Raw genomic sequence first — 16,716 nt, 5'->3', positions numbered from 1 at the left:
TCTCACGAAGGTCTTAGGGTGCTAAGTCTCACGTAATATAAGTGGTATTCATATTAAGAGAGTATTTTTAAATAAATTTTTTGCTACACGGTATTGATATTTTCAAATAGGAAGTATTACTAAATTATATGTAGGTCTCTGATTCTGCCTACCCCTGTGAGGAGAAGGCGTGATGTAGGAGATGTTTCCTATTTTGATCTAGTGATGGAACAATCATGATAATTAATAGATAAAGACAGACGTTATCGATACTAATGATATAACTTTTAAGGAAAAAAGGATTTTCGACTACACATACACTTTACTTTTGTCAAACCTTATTCTAATAAAATACACGCGGGTGGAACCGCGCAGGGCAGCTAGTTTTTAGTATTATTTAGTTATGATTGAAATAACTGGATATTGGATATAATGTGGCTGAAAGAATGCAAAAGGGACGCACAATATGTAAAATATTGCCTGAGGTTTATATCGTTAACCTCAGGTTGCCTTCCAAACATTTTAATTCAGCTTTTTCTCAAAACAAAAAGCTGCAATTTACATTGAACGTGTAGTTTATGCGCGTGCGCGTATCAAACGATACAAGTACAAACACTGACTCATACGCCATTCATGAACTTAGGAATTCCACTACACACATACCTAGTTATGTACAAAACATTCAGCTTTCAATACTGCAGTAACGGTTTCCCCACTTCTGAAGCGGTTAGATTATCAATGGGAATATTGGCTGATTTTTCGGATGGACATCATCCTTCGGATAGGTCATGGAACTTCCTTTTCAGCCTCTTGCTAAGTGTCAGTTAAAGACAGCAAATTAATAAATACCGCTAGAAAAAGTCCTCCTCATAAGCTAACCGGTACTTGTCCTTAAGTTGCGAATACCAAACGAAACCCTCCCATAGGGCTTCTATGGGCCGGTTTCACAGTTTAGAAATAAGTGTCAAATAACTTATCTGCTAGAAAAAGTGACACCATATATGAAAACAACTGACAAAATTGTAGCTGATACGCTAACTGGCATTTATCTATTAGGTGGTGACACTAGCTGTAAGTCTTTAAATTTTCTATAGGTACTATCGTGTTTTCTTAGGGAAAAATGTTTGACGTTGGATTGTTCTTTAGACATACACTAGAGGCGCTGATCGATTTACTATTTATAAAAATAATTATTACAGCCACGAGTATTTCTATATTGTCCCTTTTTACAGTTCGTATATTCAATGTTTCTTTGACATCTAAAAGTAAAAGCTATACATACTAAAGCCCTATTTACTGTTTAGGCTCAAAACATGACTAATAACGTTAATTTGGCCCTAGCAACTGGGCCAGGGGGCTATCACATATTTCAGTTGACAACTTTTCGAAAGCTACTATGGCTGTACATTGTTTTCTCCCTAAGATTATAGTGATCAACACGTTACGTTAAAACAGTAACGTACTGAATAGTGACCATCAATTTGACGTACACTGGTTGTCAAGGTACGTGATAGAACCCCAGGAAATTGACACTTAAACACACAAATTGACAACGACAGATTTAAAACATCAAACTGATTTAGTTATTGACTAGTGTCGAAGCCAGACTATAATTTATCATTGACTGGTGATAATCTGTAGAAATTAGCCTATATTCATGACAGGGACGATTTTTCGTTATAGTCTGACATTCCCTATTCATCTATTAAATCATGTCATAACGACCTAAACGCCAATTTATGAACAAATTGGCAACACACATTGTCTGGCAACATTTGACACGTATACTAATAACTTTACAATATCTTTATAACCTTAAAAACTGCCTACAAAATGGCATAAAATTTAATTAAAATTATAGATGATTTTTGGTTTAATTTGTACGTAACATAACCTAAAAAATATTTTTGTATCTTACCCTTCTGAGTTTGTATCTAGGCCGCCGCCGAAAGTGATCCATGGTATTGGTTTTTGTCATAAAACACACATTTCACTAAACACTGTGTTGTATATTGTATATTACACTATCGGTCACTTATTAGTACATAATATTTTGTTGGGAGCGAGCGCGGGTGCGCGCGACGGCTGCGCGCTAAAAATAATGCCTTGTATTATGAAAGAGAGATGCGCGGGAGTCGAGCCGTTTTCTTGTATTGTATCCATTGGTGGCTGTTTAAGGATTTACTTGGATGTATTTTAAAGAAATAATGACTGAGATAATAAAGTTAATCACTAAGGTATATGTTTTGTAAATGTAAAGCGGGTACGAACTTTTTTTGTAACTTGAGGGTACTCAGAAAAAATATTGATTACTTTGTTGTGGTAAGTAGTAATGCCAACTTAATGTTACAATAAGCTGGTTCGTATAGGTACAAATTAAAGTGCATGCTAGCTACTTGCTACTTAATCTATATTTTTAGGTACAACTTTATATGATTTTTGTCAAATAAAAAAAAACATTATTAATACACAATTAGACGAGAAAGATTTTCATGGTGTGGTTACCATGCAGACGAAGTCACAAGCAAAAACTAGTGATATAATTACTTAAGTCATGATTTCGTACTAACAATACTTTTATTTCTTTGGAAAATGTATGGTTTCAGGAAAATTCTCACCGAGTTTGTCACTGAAATAAATTGTTTCAGGAACTACAGTTCTCAGAAATGCTTTAGTCACAGGATTTGTTTCATTATGATTCAGTTTAAATATAATATAATGACTCAATTCTTTTAAAACTTTGTAAAACATCTGCAAGAGCTTAAAATAATTACAAAAACGTTTGAATTCCTGATTTTTTAAAAATCCTTTTTTGACTAAGAAAATATTTAAAGTAGCAAAGCAATCATACTTTTACGTCGAAAAAGTAACTAAAACGATATAATAAAAATACTTAAACTACCCATAATCAAAATATTTTTTTAAATACTTTAATGACATAGACTATTTGCGGAATCGAACCCACGATACCAGATCTTTCAACCCCTCACATTCTCGAGAAAAAATCTGGGTTTTCTCTTCTACATCCCGCTGTAAGAATACAAGCAATGTAAACCACCTAACTCGATACATACACCCCACGAAAACTATTTTCACATTACCAGATTACCGCCCAACAAATAAATCTATACAGTTGCCTTACACCTTATCACAACGACATAAGGCTTATATTCTTTCAGCACAGCTCCCAGTCATATACTTGTGATTATGGCCAAGCTTTGGTTCCGCTTAGTACGGCATTGATCTGTCAAATGTAGCTGGCAGCTGAGACTATTGTCTTATCATTTAATTACATGTAATTCTAATAGCCGCCATTTTGTTAAGAGCCCGCCAAAAAAATGTAGGGAAATTGTCAAAGAATTTTCGAAGTGGGTCGCGGATTAGTTGGTTTTTAAAGGGTTTGGAGTTGTAAAATTAAAGATAATGTATTATTTATTCTACTAGTATAAAAGATTATTTTTATTTGCAAAAATAAAAAAACAATAGTTCGGTAGGAACTGTTATTGAAAACACGATATGTCTTTAGTACGGAGATGTTTGGTTTGTTATAGAATGTATTTTTTACTTAATAATTCTGTTGATCATTGTTCATTTACCGTTTAGTAACAAAACTAAACAAAAAATATCCTGAAAACACGACATAGTATATAACATTCGATAAACAAGCGCCATCTATGAGTTGTACCTAAGAACTACTAAGCTTTACCGTACACATCTATCCGTCGCGTTAAAAAAAAATCTGAAAGCTCGTGTTGAAAGCTTACCGGTTTTACTCAAACTACACTAGGTGGCGCTTTGCTAAATCTGATCGTTTTAGTTCAACGTGCATTTCATAGGTGGCGTTAGCAGTGCCAAAAATTATATTCGTTTTCAGCACACTTTTGCTGAAATCATTTTGATTTACATGAAATTAATAGATCGTGCTTGACATTTAATATAATTTATTAAAGTAATAAATAACAATAAATGGTGCGATGACGTTTTAGCAAAAGAGAAATTAGGCGCGAATTTATGTTGATAAACATCTTTCGACGTCCATCAATAAAATTCGCTTGATCGTTAATGAATGAAACATTCGTATTAAATAGTTTTAATACGTTGGATCAGTGCCAGAGTATTATTAAGTGTTCAGTAGTCATAGTATCTACTGTCGTAGTATTTTGCGCAACACATAACATGAAAATTAAATAATACGCGTGTGTCATGGCGGCAAAACAAAATTGTTTTTTTATACATTTTTAATATTGGCTGTACGCCCAAACATCATAGCATGGCGTTCAAATTGCAACGTTGATTGAATCCCCGGGACATTATTTCAATGACCCATTTTTATGAATACTTCTTTTTATTATATTTCTAGCGATATTTCACTTTGTTTACGCGCTCCCTATACATTTTAATACGAGTTATTTTATGGATTATTTCACGTTTATTGTTTCTTTTCGCGCTGTAAACGCGACGGTGGCGCCATCAATGACGATGTGCGAAAATTAATATTCATTAGAAATGCAAGAATTTATGAGTTCAGAAAAAATATTATGTTGTATCTAAATGTTAGTTTTGGTATGTTAAGAATTTCCGTCCGTGTACCACATGAATATGCATGAAACGAATAACTGAAATATTTTCAGGTATGAATCGGAATATTCTGTTGAGTCGAACTGAAGAACAGTTTCTCTATGAGTTTTATTATTGTTTGAATAAGTGACAAATACGTCATGTATTACTATTTATTTTTATCTCTTAGTTATGCCTGTGATTATATTATGTTACGCACTCATTAATTCACAGATTTAGATGTAAGCCTACGCAAGCCCCTAGTTTGTATAGCGATCAAAATATACGAAACTGAAATGATATCGTGGGCCAACTTTTCTAACGATTCCTATAAGACTTACGCCTTAGAATTACTCATACATTCAAAATATAAGAAAAACATAATTATCTCCTCATACGCAGCAACATCATCATTGTTCTGCATCGTCTTGCATACATCTTTGTAGAAGAGACTGTGCAAAGGAATTAATTCCTCCAATGAAAATAGTATTTTAAAGTAACCACTGTATTCCAAACATACCTTATTCAATCGTATTTTGTAACAACCTACCTAATTGCTTCTCAATAAAAAAATCGCGCACGTACATTTGAACAAACCAAAGTTTCATCGTTTCTCTGCATATCTTCTTCAATAAAATAAATGCTAGTTAAATATAAACGGAGTAAGAGTTAACCAAATAAGTCGTTGGGTGAACGACTGAGTCTATTTCGAACGGTAATAATTATGGGCAAAAGAAACATGTCGCGCGTCCGCTGCTAAGTGAATGGGTAGTATTTAACTAACATACTGCTTTCTGATTTTAGTTAGATTTTGAAATAAATTGTGAAATTTAAGTGAGAGTTTATACAAGTATTGAAACGTAGGACTTTGTATTTGGGGAAGAGAACGCGGTTAGAAATTAGAGTATAGAATGTATTATTCAAACTGACTAGACTGTTTTCAACTTATTCTAATGTCTATGAAGATAAGGTTTGTCAAAAATATAATTAGGTATCTTAGTTAATCTTGATTCATCACGATTAAATCGTACCCAGAACTTAAGTAAGTTGCAAAATGTATTGAATGCATTATAAGTACACTTAGATATTTAGGCAACTAAACTAAAATATCAGACACGCCCTTCGGGAAAGCAATATGTGTCGGTAAAAAGTATGTCCCTTTACAGGAAAAGTGGTCATTTCTTTTTGTGTCTACATAATATCTTAATTACCAATTACACTACAACAATTGTATATTACAGACTTATTACTATAAGAATATGTCTATTGCCTTCCTCTGAAAACCGCCCTTGGGAATATAAGTTCAAGAAAACATATTTTCCAAGACAAAATATTTCGATCCTATAACCATTATTTTCGGGTTTTGTGACGTCATCAGATAAATCTAACGATCTTGTACATTGTAACGTACATAATATATTGTTGAACAGTACGAGACAAAACAACGTCGCAAGTAGCGTGTGCGCAGGGCGGCCGCGCTCGGTGGGCGGCGAGTGGGAGCCCGATAATTAAGTACACTGTAAAATTTTATCGTCTCAACTATTTCTTTAACAATTGTTTTATTCTGACGTTGTTTAGTATAAGGTGTTGAGTTATATATTTTTTCTTGGTATGTAGGAAGAAAAAAGGGCTAAAAACTTGTCTGCCGTTTCAGCAGCATAAGTTAACAGTGACCAGCGTTGGGACAACAGTAGACTTTCAAGACATCTGATGCTGTAATGACCTTAAAGACAAGCTGTTTATCGTGTAAAACAAAACTAGCAGCTTTTCCGAAACGGTGATAGATAAAAAATACCATGACGATTTCAAATACTTGTTAAAAGTTTATGAAATAAAGCTTAATTGACTTTAACTTAGCAGCCGGCACCATCTAAACACTATGAAACTCCAACATACGCTAAAACTCTTCTTAATATTTCCAATACAGTTTTTTTCAACAAATATCCTCAGTCGCAATTGTGTGCGTCACATGTCATGTTAATATTGTATGCTGTGTCTTCTTTGCCGATGTTCTACAGTTAACGTGTTCATTTCGGATCCTGAACGTCAGATTTTACCATTCTATGATTTAAAATAAATTATACCTAAACTTTAGTTGTCATACTTACATAGATGATGGGAAATTTCTATGTTCTAAGAGATAAATAGTTTATATGTAACCGCAACCTTCAGGAACCAATGGAGTCTATATCACAGTCAGTACACTCAATTACCACAGTTGTCCTATTTACTCAACGACGGTTAAACATCTACATAATAACCCTCGGCTAAATATATCTATTTACTAACAAATAGAGCATAAGCACAAGCCTCGCATCACAGAGGGACGCATAAACAACTACAAGTATAAAGTAAACAAAAATAAAATTGAAATGTTCCATAAGTATATGAAAGAAAATCCGAAACACGGAAACGTCGCGTTCCGTTTCCAAAAAAAACACAGCATTTACACCACTTGGGGTGAATGCACTCTCATTAAAGGGCTACTGCTTTTAAACTTACTTTAGAATACATTGCTTATTTTCTTCGTGTGCACGAAGTAGAATGTAGAATAGAGCCGTCGATGTAAAAGAAACAGAGTGTCGCATTACGCTCGCCTACGTCGGCCCTTCTTATTTTTATTTTGTCAAATTGTAACTGAAATAAACTGGAGTGTGTAATAAAAATACCATTGGTACTGTTATTGCAGTAGTGTCTCGAAATAGAGGTGTCATGGCGGCCGTCCCCTCGGCATGGAGAGTACACTTGTCGTGAGGAAATCTTAATAGATATACGTAACGAGAAACGGATAAGGACGTCTCTTGTTTTTGTTTTCTACACGTTCAGTTGCTGTAAATGTTTTCCGTTTTATACGAATCTATATTTATTCGTATAAAATTTTACGCGTTGTTATTTTATTAGTTTCAGAGCATGTGTATGTCTTATTGCCTATAATGATTCTTGGATAATTATTTAGTCAGTACTACGATGTTATAAAGATGTATTAGTAGTTGATGTCAGAGGAAAATTCGTCAAAATTGCTTGAGCGGGCATGGAAGATTTACTAAGATATCGTCTGTCTGCCTAAAAGGTCCGAATTAAGCCGTTAATTGCGATATAGTATATACACTGAGTTATAAAGAGACACTTATTTAGACAGACTTGGTTGTCATTTTCAAGGATGGAGTTGACAACGATATTTTTACATATCAGGTATCATGTATTCGTTTTAAAAGCTCCCAAATAAATAAAGATATAACAAAATGTATTCTTTTAATCTTTTGACAAGGACTAGTAGATGAGTCTGGAAGCCGGCTCCTATATAGGTCGGGGAAAAAGTCTTTTCGCATTATAGTATGTATAAACTAGTAATAAAATCTTTTCTCTACACGAAAAAGCTCGATATTTGGGTGCCTCACGAGCTCACTGAAAGAAACCTAATCAACCGTGTACTCATTAGTGATTCTTGAAGCCAAAGATATTTTATTACAAGTTCATACATACTATAATGCGAAAAGACTCTTCCCTCGACCTAATAGTTGGAAGAAAGGCTTGGGTGATGATGATGACAAAGAATCGTAGGATATGTGGAGCTTAGCTGCTTAGTTACTTGAGAAATGACAAGAAAATTGCTTCAAGTTCTCATTATTTCATTTTCAGTATGTATTTTTACATGAAAACTTACTATGTCATGTTCAATTTGTCTAACAGGTGGACAGTAAACATGTTTTTAAATAACCATGAGTCTGTAATGAAAATAGTTTCAATGATTATCATTGTTCTAAGATCTTGAAAGAGATTGTTTTTCTGTAAATAGTGTATGAGTAATGTGTGTTTACGAGTAAAATTTAGACTGAATTTCAAAGTCGTTTTCAATTTATGCAGAGTTTTCTTCCTTCCTTGCTTATTCTCTTAGGTACTATTGAAACGAATTGAAAGGCACCGGTCATAATCGCTATATGCGACATAGTTTATGCCATCTATGTTTCCTATTTGCCAAATTATGCAGTTACCTAGTGGTTAGCACTATTGACATCGACCCTAAATGTAGCGCATTACAAGTAAATCCAACTAATTTATTGTGCAACGTTTAATTTAATTCAAATTAGAACTCTTACCTCAGTTCGGAAGATACTATATAACAGGGCAAAGAACAAAAAACAGAAATATTGTTAGAAACTATGTTTAAAAACCTAATAAGTTCAATAATTAAAGACTTTTAAAATGAAATCTTCAAAAGCAACAACATTCCTGTAACAATCGAAAGACCAAAACATCAAAAAGTGCGAACACTAACACTGAAAAGCGACGAAAAATACTTGGAAAATTTAACATAAAATTAACATTTATGTTCGCAATAAAACCATGAACGGTGAAGAAACGACTTTCATACTTACGCGATACCATCACACGACATAAACAAAAACCACCTAACTTTGCCTGACTTATAAATTTAACACCTGTCTACTGTCTCAAACTATTTGTACAGTCGGCTACCAAAGCCGCTCAAGAAAATCTATTTCTTTTTAATCAATTTGTTGTTGAAAAAGACAACTACTTTTCGAACAATTTTTGAAGAATTTGACAGGTACTAGATAGACACTATGTTTATATCAGAGAAAGAAAATGGTTTTGTAAGTTTAAGTTTGATCCCATTAGTCTCTGTACCATTTGAGCATCAAACTCTCGGGTGCAATGGTAAGTTCGTAATAATAACTACACAACGGCTTCAAATCCTTCAAAACCCTGAGAAAACAGTTAAGGTTTATTAAAATTGTTACTAGCAATTCCATTTTAAAACTACAACGAAAAGGCGTTTTGAAAAATAGAATTATTTGAAAACTTTCGCATCTGACTGTACATCGTTTCTATAACAGCGTTAACATCGAAAAATCAGATATACATTGCCGTTTTTGTTAAAAGGTTGCTACTGTTTTGTGTCGAGCGAGCAATGTTGCGGTCACAAGTTGTATGATGTCGTATCGCGTGGAGGGTTGCACGTGATTGGTACGAGGGCGACCGCACCTCAAACTTATTTCCGTTAAATAATTGCCAGTCATCAGGAGTTTTCGACTGTTTCATAGTTATATCTTGTAATGATATTTTTGTAGTCCAATGTTAGTTTCATTATCTGTTTGCTCATCGTTTTGTAATTAAAGTGGGTTAAATCTAGTGTCTATTTTAGCAATTGGAAATAGCCCTTAAGTTAAAAAATACATATTATTATTTCGAGTTTTTGATTCGCTTAAAATAGATAAGTAGGTACTATAGCATAGATATAGATCAGTATTGTTCTTACACAAACAATTGAAAGCAGGAATTGATGAAAATATTTTGGAAAGCGAAAAATACAACTCCATATTTCAGAGCTCAAGAAATGGCTTCATGCTTTCTCTATGATTGAATTAGATGTTTGATTCAACGTCTGAAACCATGAAGCATCAACTGACTTCAATATTTCTATGAAAATTTTACGAAATTGGATTCTTCTCATCCAAAATGTTTTGTATTCATTCAATGGTCTTATGCCGCTCATTCAGATTGTTGTTTACTACATTGCTTTAGTATTCTTACGATATAGTCTATCAGATATCTGCCCATTACTGTCCCACTGCTGGACATGGGTTTCCTCCCAGACGAAGGGGTGTTTGGATCTTATACACTATCGATATAAGTGTTAAGATTAACAGTTTCTCACTTGATATCCGACGTTTTAGCCTAATTCGATTCAGCAGTTTGCCTTTATATAGTTTGAAAATCACAGCTAAAAAAATACGGGTAAAAATTCACTATTACACCCAAAAATTAACCACTAACCATCCCCTAACAATTAACAAGACAATAATCGCAAAACAAAGCTAAAATAATGTTAATATTGGGTAAACGCGGCCATTATTCGTATAGTTGCGTTCTTCACACGACGTGTAGTAAGTATCGGACGCACGCACTTGCACTACACCCGTTTAGATCGTACTAGTTACTTGTACGAGTAACTGGCTTTTAAGAATTGTTAGTTGTTGACCTGCCTTTGGATATTGTAAATGTGAATGCTACATAGAAGGTTTGAAGTGCTGAGGTTGTTTAATGTATCATATACATATCGAGTCCCTCCGTGTTTCGGAAGGCAGGTTTCTTGTGGATCCCGGTCATCTTCAAATATCTTTGACAGTCGTTACCAGTATCAGAAGCTTGACTGTCTGATAATTAATCTTACCGAAATCTATCGCGTTATATCATTAGATTTAAAAACAATTACTCTAGACTAGGTCATTGTAATTATTTAAAGAATACGAAGGATTTTATATCATACCAAAGACATTATTGTAGATCTATAATCAGTTGAGTAAAAAGACAAAAGCAGGAGAAGAGACCATACTAACTAATAAGTGTCATTGTTAGAAAAATAATGAATGATGAATAGTTTTCACGAGGAAAACACTCAAATTAAACCCCAGAAACTAACGGTCATTAATCATATCTATAATTTACTCAAGAACCGAACCCAAATACCCCGGCGCCAAAACACCAAACGATAAAAAACACGTAATTCAAATCAGTCCATAGAATTTAAAATTTGAAACATTTGAGGAGAAGCCCCGATTAATCTTGTGACGCAAGTTTTTCAAAGAATGTTCCTTTGGCCTAAATATTTTGAACAGTTCAACACTTTGTTTGTTTACAGAAAACCCGATGATCTTTGCCAACGAATTTTGCTACTTTATAATTTTTAATTGTCTGGAAAAATATTTGCTTGTTCAAATTGATTATGTACGGTGTGAAACTGAATGAATGAGTCCGAAGTTCCGTTTTTTCGGACTTTTAAAAGCTATTTGCACCTGTCTTCCGAAATTATTATGAAGATGTGAATGAAAACACCCACTTATAATCGTTTCAGTCTAGTAAAATTTAGAATTATTGACCGTGAATTCGGAAAAATATATAATAGCTGTTGCATTTGAATACTCAACCGTAATAAGAAGTAACCAAAATTAACGTAGTTTACCCGTTAATACTACTTTCTTAATCTTTTCTTAAGGAAGGCAATCTAAGATAGTTAAATCTACGAGAAAATATTTTCTAATATTAAATCCACAGTTTGATTTAAATAGTCAACCAGTCATTATTTCAAAATATCTTGTACGTGCAAAAAACACAATACACAAAAACTTCTTTGGAAAAACAATATACAAATCATTACAATTGAAACTACCAAAACGACACAAGTACTATAACTTTTTCAATTGTCTTACAGCAAAACTGACGTAGCTATTTACAGCTTGGTACAAACTTTATACGCAACATATCATGTGTTTAACGATTATTGTATTTTTACATATTCCCAGTAATGTTTGTCACTCGCATGTACTCATAGTGACATGTTTCGCTGTTTTCAGTGGCGCGGTACTTTGATGACGCTGATGCTATGAATAGTTCTTTAGGGAATGGGCTTGATTTCCTTGATTTAGAATTGATACATTCGTTTCGATATATGTACTTATTTCGTTTATCTTTTAGAATATTTTGAAGTACCATAATCGTTCTTCTTCTTCTTCTTGTCGTATGGTTAGTGGTCAACCTAGTGTCAAAGTTGTTCAAGCCGCCCGAAGGCCTTTGACCTGGCTTAACGACTGTTATCTTAATTGACAACAACCGGGACCGACTTTTTACGTGCCCTCCGAAGCACTGTTCAAATACCACTATGCGGTCACCCATCTATGGAATGACCGCGCCAAGGTTTGCTTAACCCACAGATCGTTTACCGACCAGTGAGCGCAACTGGCTACGGGCGCCTCATCATCACCATAATCGTTGAAGTCTAGTCTTGATATTTTTTGAAGTTAGGTGCTGTGCAATATTATAAATTTCCACCTGGGAATAATAATGGAAATTTCTATTATAGAGAAAATCCGAGAGCACTACTAAAAACGAATTACCTAGTTAATAATTATTTTATAAGAGCATGCCCCAATCAATGTAAGTATATAAAACTCTTCTGTTACTAAGTGACTGATTTACCGCCGGTTTCTGAGGTACATTTAGCGGAATTTTATCTATTCAATTGCGTTTTTTATTCTTGCGTTTAATCGCTATTGAATAGATAAACTACCGCTAAATGTACTTCAGTGACCGACGGACACCGGAAAGCGGAAACTACTGAACGTATTAAACATAAACAGAATCAAGTAAAGACCGTACAAAGTGTTGAACTTCATAAAAAATCTATAACTCTGCCAAAACCAAGTACCACTAAACAAAACATAAAGCTCTTAGAATTAAAACTATTAAAGTAGAGAGAATCGTGTGAACGCAGCACTGCGTAAGTTGGTTGAAGTTTGGCAATTAGAGGCGCACGCAAGGCGGCGACGTCGCGCGACGTCCCGGCAACATACGTGCCGCGGCGCGACCAACCGTATCCTTCATTAATGTTTATGGTGTTTATGGCAGTTCCAACACTAAATGCAGTATTCGAAGGTGTTTTGAGAATAAATTTACGTTTATTACGTGTATTTTTAACGGCTTTTTTTCGGCTTTTCCGCGGCTGTATTGTTGAGTGATAGCGATTGTCTTTTTGTTTCAGGCTTTGCTAACTCAAGTCTTGTACATTCTATAGGTTCGATATTCCTACGACTTGACTTAAATCTACTCTACATTCCTTGAGAAAAGTAAATATGGGAATACCCTTCTATGTATTTACTACATAATCCTTCTTTGGCAATTGAAATCAGTAATCTTCACTGCTTTTAATTACGTTACAATTACTTGATTTTAGGAATGCGTCAAATAACATGACAATTTCAAAGACCAGTAAAATATTCCTATGGTAAGCTACCTTTAACAATAAAAATACATAGTTGGGTATGTATGATGGCTGCATGTACCTATATGGAAACTATTTCGGAAAACGCCGTAAAGCTTGAAGAAAATATGCATATCAAAGCATTTAACCTTAACACTGAACCGACTACAATCCCTAATCAAGCAACAATAACATCTCCTATCACAGCCATTACTTTCAAACTTCAATCAGGCGTCTACATACATTCTTCGACTATAAAACTGAGCTAAAATCATAATAGTGTTGTAACGGAGCACGGCACGTATCGATCACCGTTGATTGCTGTCCATTGCGGCACTTCGCGAATTACCGAAACTAATTGTTGAAATTTTGCAAGATATCCCGCTATGTATGTTGATTTTGTTTGATTGGATGTTTGTACAACGCTTTGTTATAAATTATTGTAAATAATTCTGGGCATTTGGAAAATTCTTCTTCTTGTTCTCACAAATTTTCAGGAGTCCTGAGTTTTCCTGAGTACCTTAGTCTTAAACCATTGCCTTATGAAAAGTTCATACTGGCGTAATTATTTAAAGAAGAGTTGTAAGATTTTGTGTATTTGGTAGCTATATCCCTTAAATTTAATTCAAATATTATTAAACCATGACTGCTTTTTGCACCTGCATCAGTCTAATTTCTCTTTGTGCAGACATAAATAGACCTTAGTAAACACTAAGAAAATTAGGAACTAATTTAGATATAAAAAATCAAGCAAATCAATGCTAAAAGCCTAGTCTTGCCAAATATAATACAATTGTTCATTTATAGTTACTTTTAGTGCGAGTACCGTTAGAAAATTAATTGGCAAACACAAAACCTGCTTCACATCGAACCGAGAGAATGTGTTTAATCGTCAATTTTATTAGGATTTTTTTTGCCGTCGGTGTTACCCGCAATTATAAGCGCCATTGTGTAAATTGCGCATAATAAAAATATTGTTAATTGATCGAAAGTCTTTCGAATATTATTCTAATAGTAATAGTTATTGCGCAAAAAACGGATGAGCGAAAACGCAGAGTTATAGGTACTTTGGAGGTGAGTAAAAGTCGTATAACATACCTTAGAAAGCTATCAGTTTTAATATTAGTTACTAGGCAATAACTGTTTAAAATATCTACGTAGGTATTTACCCTACTGGCTAAATACCGTTAGGATAGTTACTAGTAGTAATGGCTCTTAGGAACTTTTTCGAAGCTTGTTCTTAAGTTGCTTAATATGACTGGCACTATAGGACAGTTTCACGACCGCATGTTAAATGTCAGATATCTAATCTGTCAACATAACTAATGCCCCTGATAAGATATCCAGTACTTATCCAGAAGTAGAGAAAGCGGTCATTAGGGAAATACTAGGTTGTTAGATGTCTAAATGAAAATAAGGTTATTATCATTTCGAAGTTCTTGACAGACTATGTATGGAATATCTATATCGGATTGATTTATCAAAGTTAATAGTGAAATTGACAAACACCTACCAAAGATTTATATAAAGTACTCACGCTAGTACAAAAAATATATTCAATTCACAAGTACTTACAAATCTCCGAGAAGACGGTTATTTTTATCTGTTAATAAAGTTGTATCCAGTAATAAGAAGCTAAAGTGACTGAACACATAATTTACAGTAATTTTTATAGCAAGAGATTTAAACAACACATTAGACCGAGAGTCCGGGAACGTCAGCATTTCGATATTTTATAAAAGCTGAAAGTTTTGTAGCGCACTCTTTCATTACAGGTTAGAACAATATATGCATACCCTGGCAATCAACTTATATAAAACACAGAGTATGGTAATGTTAAAATAAAATGTAACCCTCTTATGGCTCTTATTCATAAACACACTATAAACGTATTTTAGTTAAAAAGCTACTATAATATGTTTTCTCTTTTTCATTTCCTTAAGAAGCAAAAGAAACAAAACACATTATAAGCCTTTCATAACTTCATATAGTTTTATGAATAAAAGGGAAAGTGTAAAAGTATGGCGCCTACGGGCTCCTGTTCTATAAGAAACGATCTATAAATACTGTGCGTGCGCACTTTTCTTGTAATTCACGTATTTGTCACATTGCGCGCGCCATCCGCCATCTTGGATTCGTTATGATTAAATGTAAAATTGAACATGATTGTATGTTTCCGATGTAATTCTTTCGTTTGATAGCTATTTCGGTACAAAGTCGTTGATTGAAAAATGTAGTGGCAAGATATTAAATATGTGATTTTCTTGTTACAAAGTACTTATTTTGATGTTACATGGAATATTCCTGTGTTCAGAAAAAAAAACAATATTTGCGTCTTTCACGTGTTTACTTATACTTTTATTCTACGAAATCAACCGTATCTTGACAATCCGTTCAAGTGTGCAGCACCATCTCTTAAAAAGAGTTCATAGTTTCAAACCCAATTTCAGTCACTCAGAGGTAGATTTGGTAAATGAAACTTATGTTCAATTCCAGGTATTCAACCACTTCCATTCCAAAATTCATCAATATCGTACCAGATTAGCCGTCGCGGAACGAACCGACAGTAGCACTTAGAATATTTATATGGATTAAGTGCAGTTTTTCATTTCATTTTTATCATTTTAATTCAGACATATTATTATGTGCACATGACATTGATTCGTGTAAACCTTTGATGTTCGAACCCTTAGTCAGTACATAATATATCCATTTGAACATCACAACATAAGGAAGTCATCAGACGCGCGACAACCACTCGCCATCGTCAAAACAAATGTTTTATTTTTACTACTAGCTTGTATGAGTGGCTTTTGAAACTTCAGTGTCTTCGATTATACTTAAATAAAGAGTTTACTTGAGTTTTTCAGGCTATTTTCTGCTAGGAGGTCAAATCCGTAGCTCGGTAGGGTCTGAATGAATTAAAAGTAAACAGAAAATGCTTCTCGATTCAAGATTTAGGTAAAAGAAAGCAAAATTATTATTACTAAATCTACATAGTGTCATGTCCGTTCAAGTCCGAAAGGCCTTTTGTCTTTTTAAAGTCGTCCTTTAGATTTCTTTGACACAGTTTTTAAAGAGGTGCATAATCACTTTTGCCTCTCACTACACTTTGCCAGTGTGGTGAACTTAAGGTCTAACCACTCCCTCAATATTCTTGCCTGTAGGGAGGGTTACAGGTTATCTTGGTCTATAACTAGAAATTAATTTTCATCAAAAGCTGAGGAAATAAATAAAAACACTTACAATTCCCTACATATTACGTGGTTACATACTATTTCGGTCGGCGGCTAGTAATCTCACTTGGTCGGAGGGGATCACGGCGCGGATTATTTTACGTACAGTTACGTACAATGACAGATGTTTACCTTTATAAACAACTGTTTTTAATGGAAGAGTACTAT

At 34.1% G+C, this 16,716-nt stretch overlaps 1 protein-coding gene across 17 annotated transcripts in view; it reads right to left on the bottom strand.

Annotated features, from left to right (window-relative positions):
- Positions 1-16,716, bottom strand: part of Ca-beta (Calcium channel protein beta subunit) — a 183,626-nt gene that overhangs the window by 35,850 nt on the left and 131,060 nt on the right. The window contains exon 1 of one of the 17 annotated variants that reach the window (XM_076136689.1): positions 1,898-2,209. The exons of the other annotated variants lie outside the window; for them this stretch is intronic. Coding sequence (XP_075992804.1) covers positions 1,898-1,957 — 60 coding nt within the window. The 5' untranslated portion in view covers positions 1,958-2,209. Of the gene's footprint in view, positions 1-1,897; positions 2,210-16,716 lie in introns of those variants that run through there. 17 annotated transcript variants of the gene reach the window in all.

Source organism: Anticarsia gemmatalis, chromosome 3, assembly GCF_050436995.1.
Source record: "Anticarsia gemmatalis isolate Benzon Research Colony breed Stoneville strain chromosome 3, ilAntGemm2 primary, whole genome shotgun sequence".
Lineage (NCBI taxonomy): Eukaryota > Metazoa > Arthropoda > Insecta > Lepidoptera > Erebidae > Anticarsia > Anticarsia gemmatalis.
Note: the sequence above shows the minus strand (reverse complement) of the source record. Positions and strands in the feature narration are given on the sequence as shown.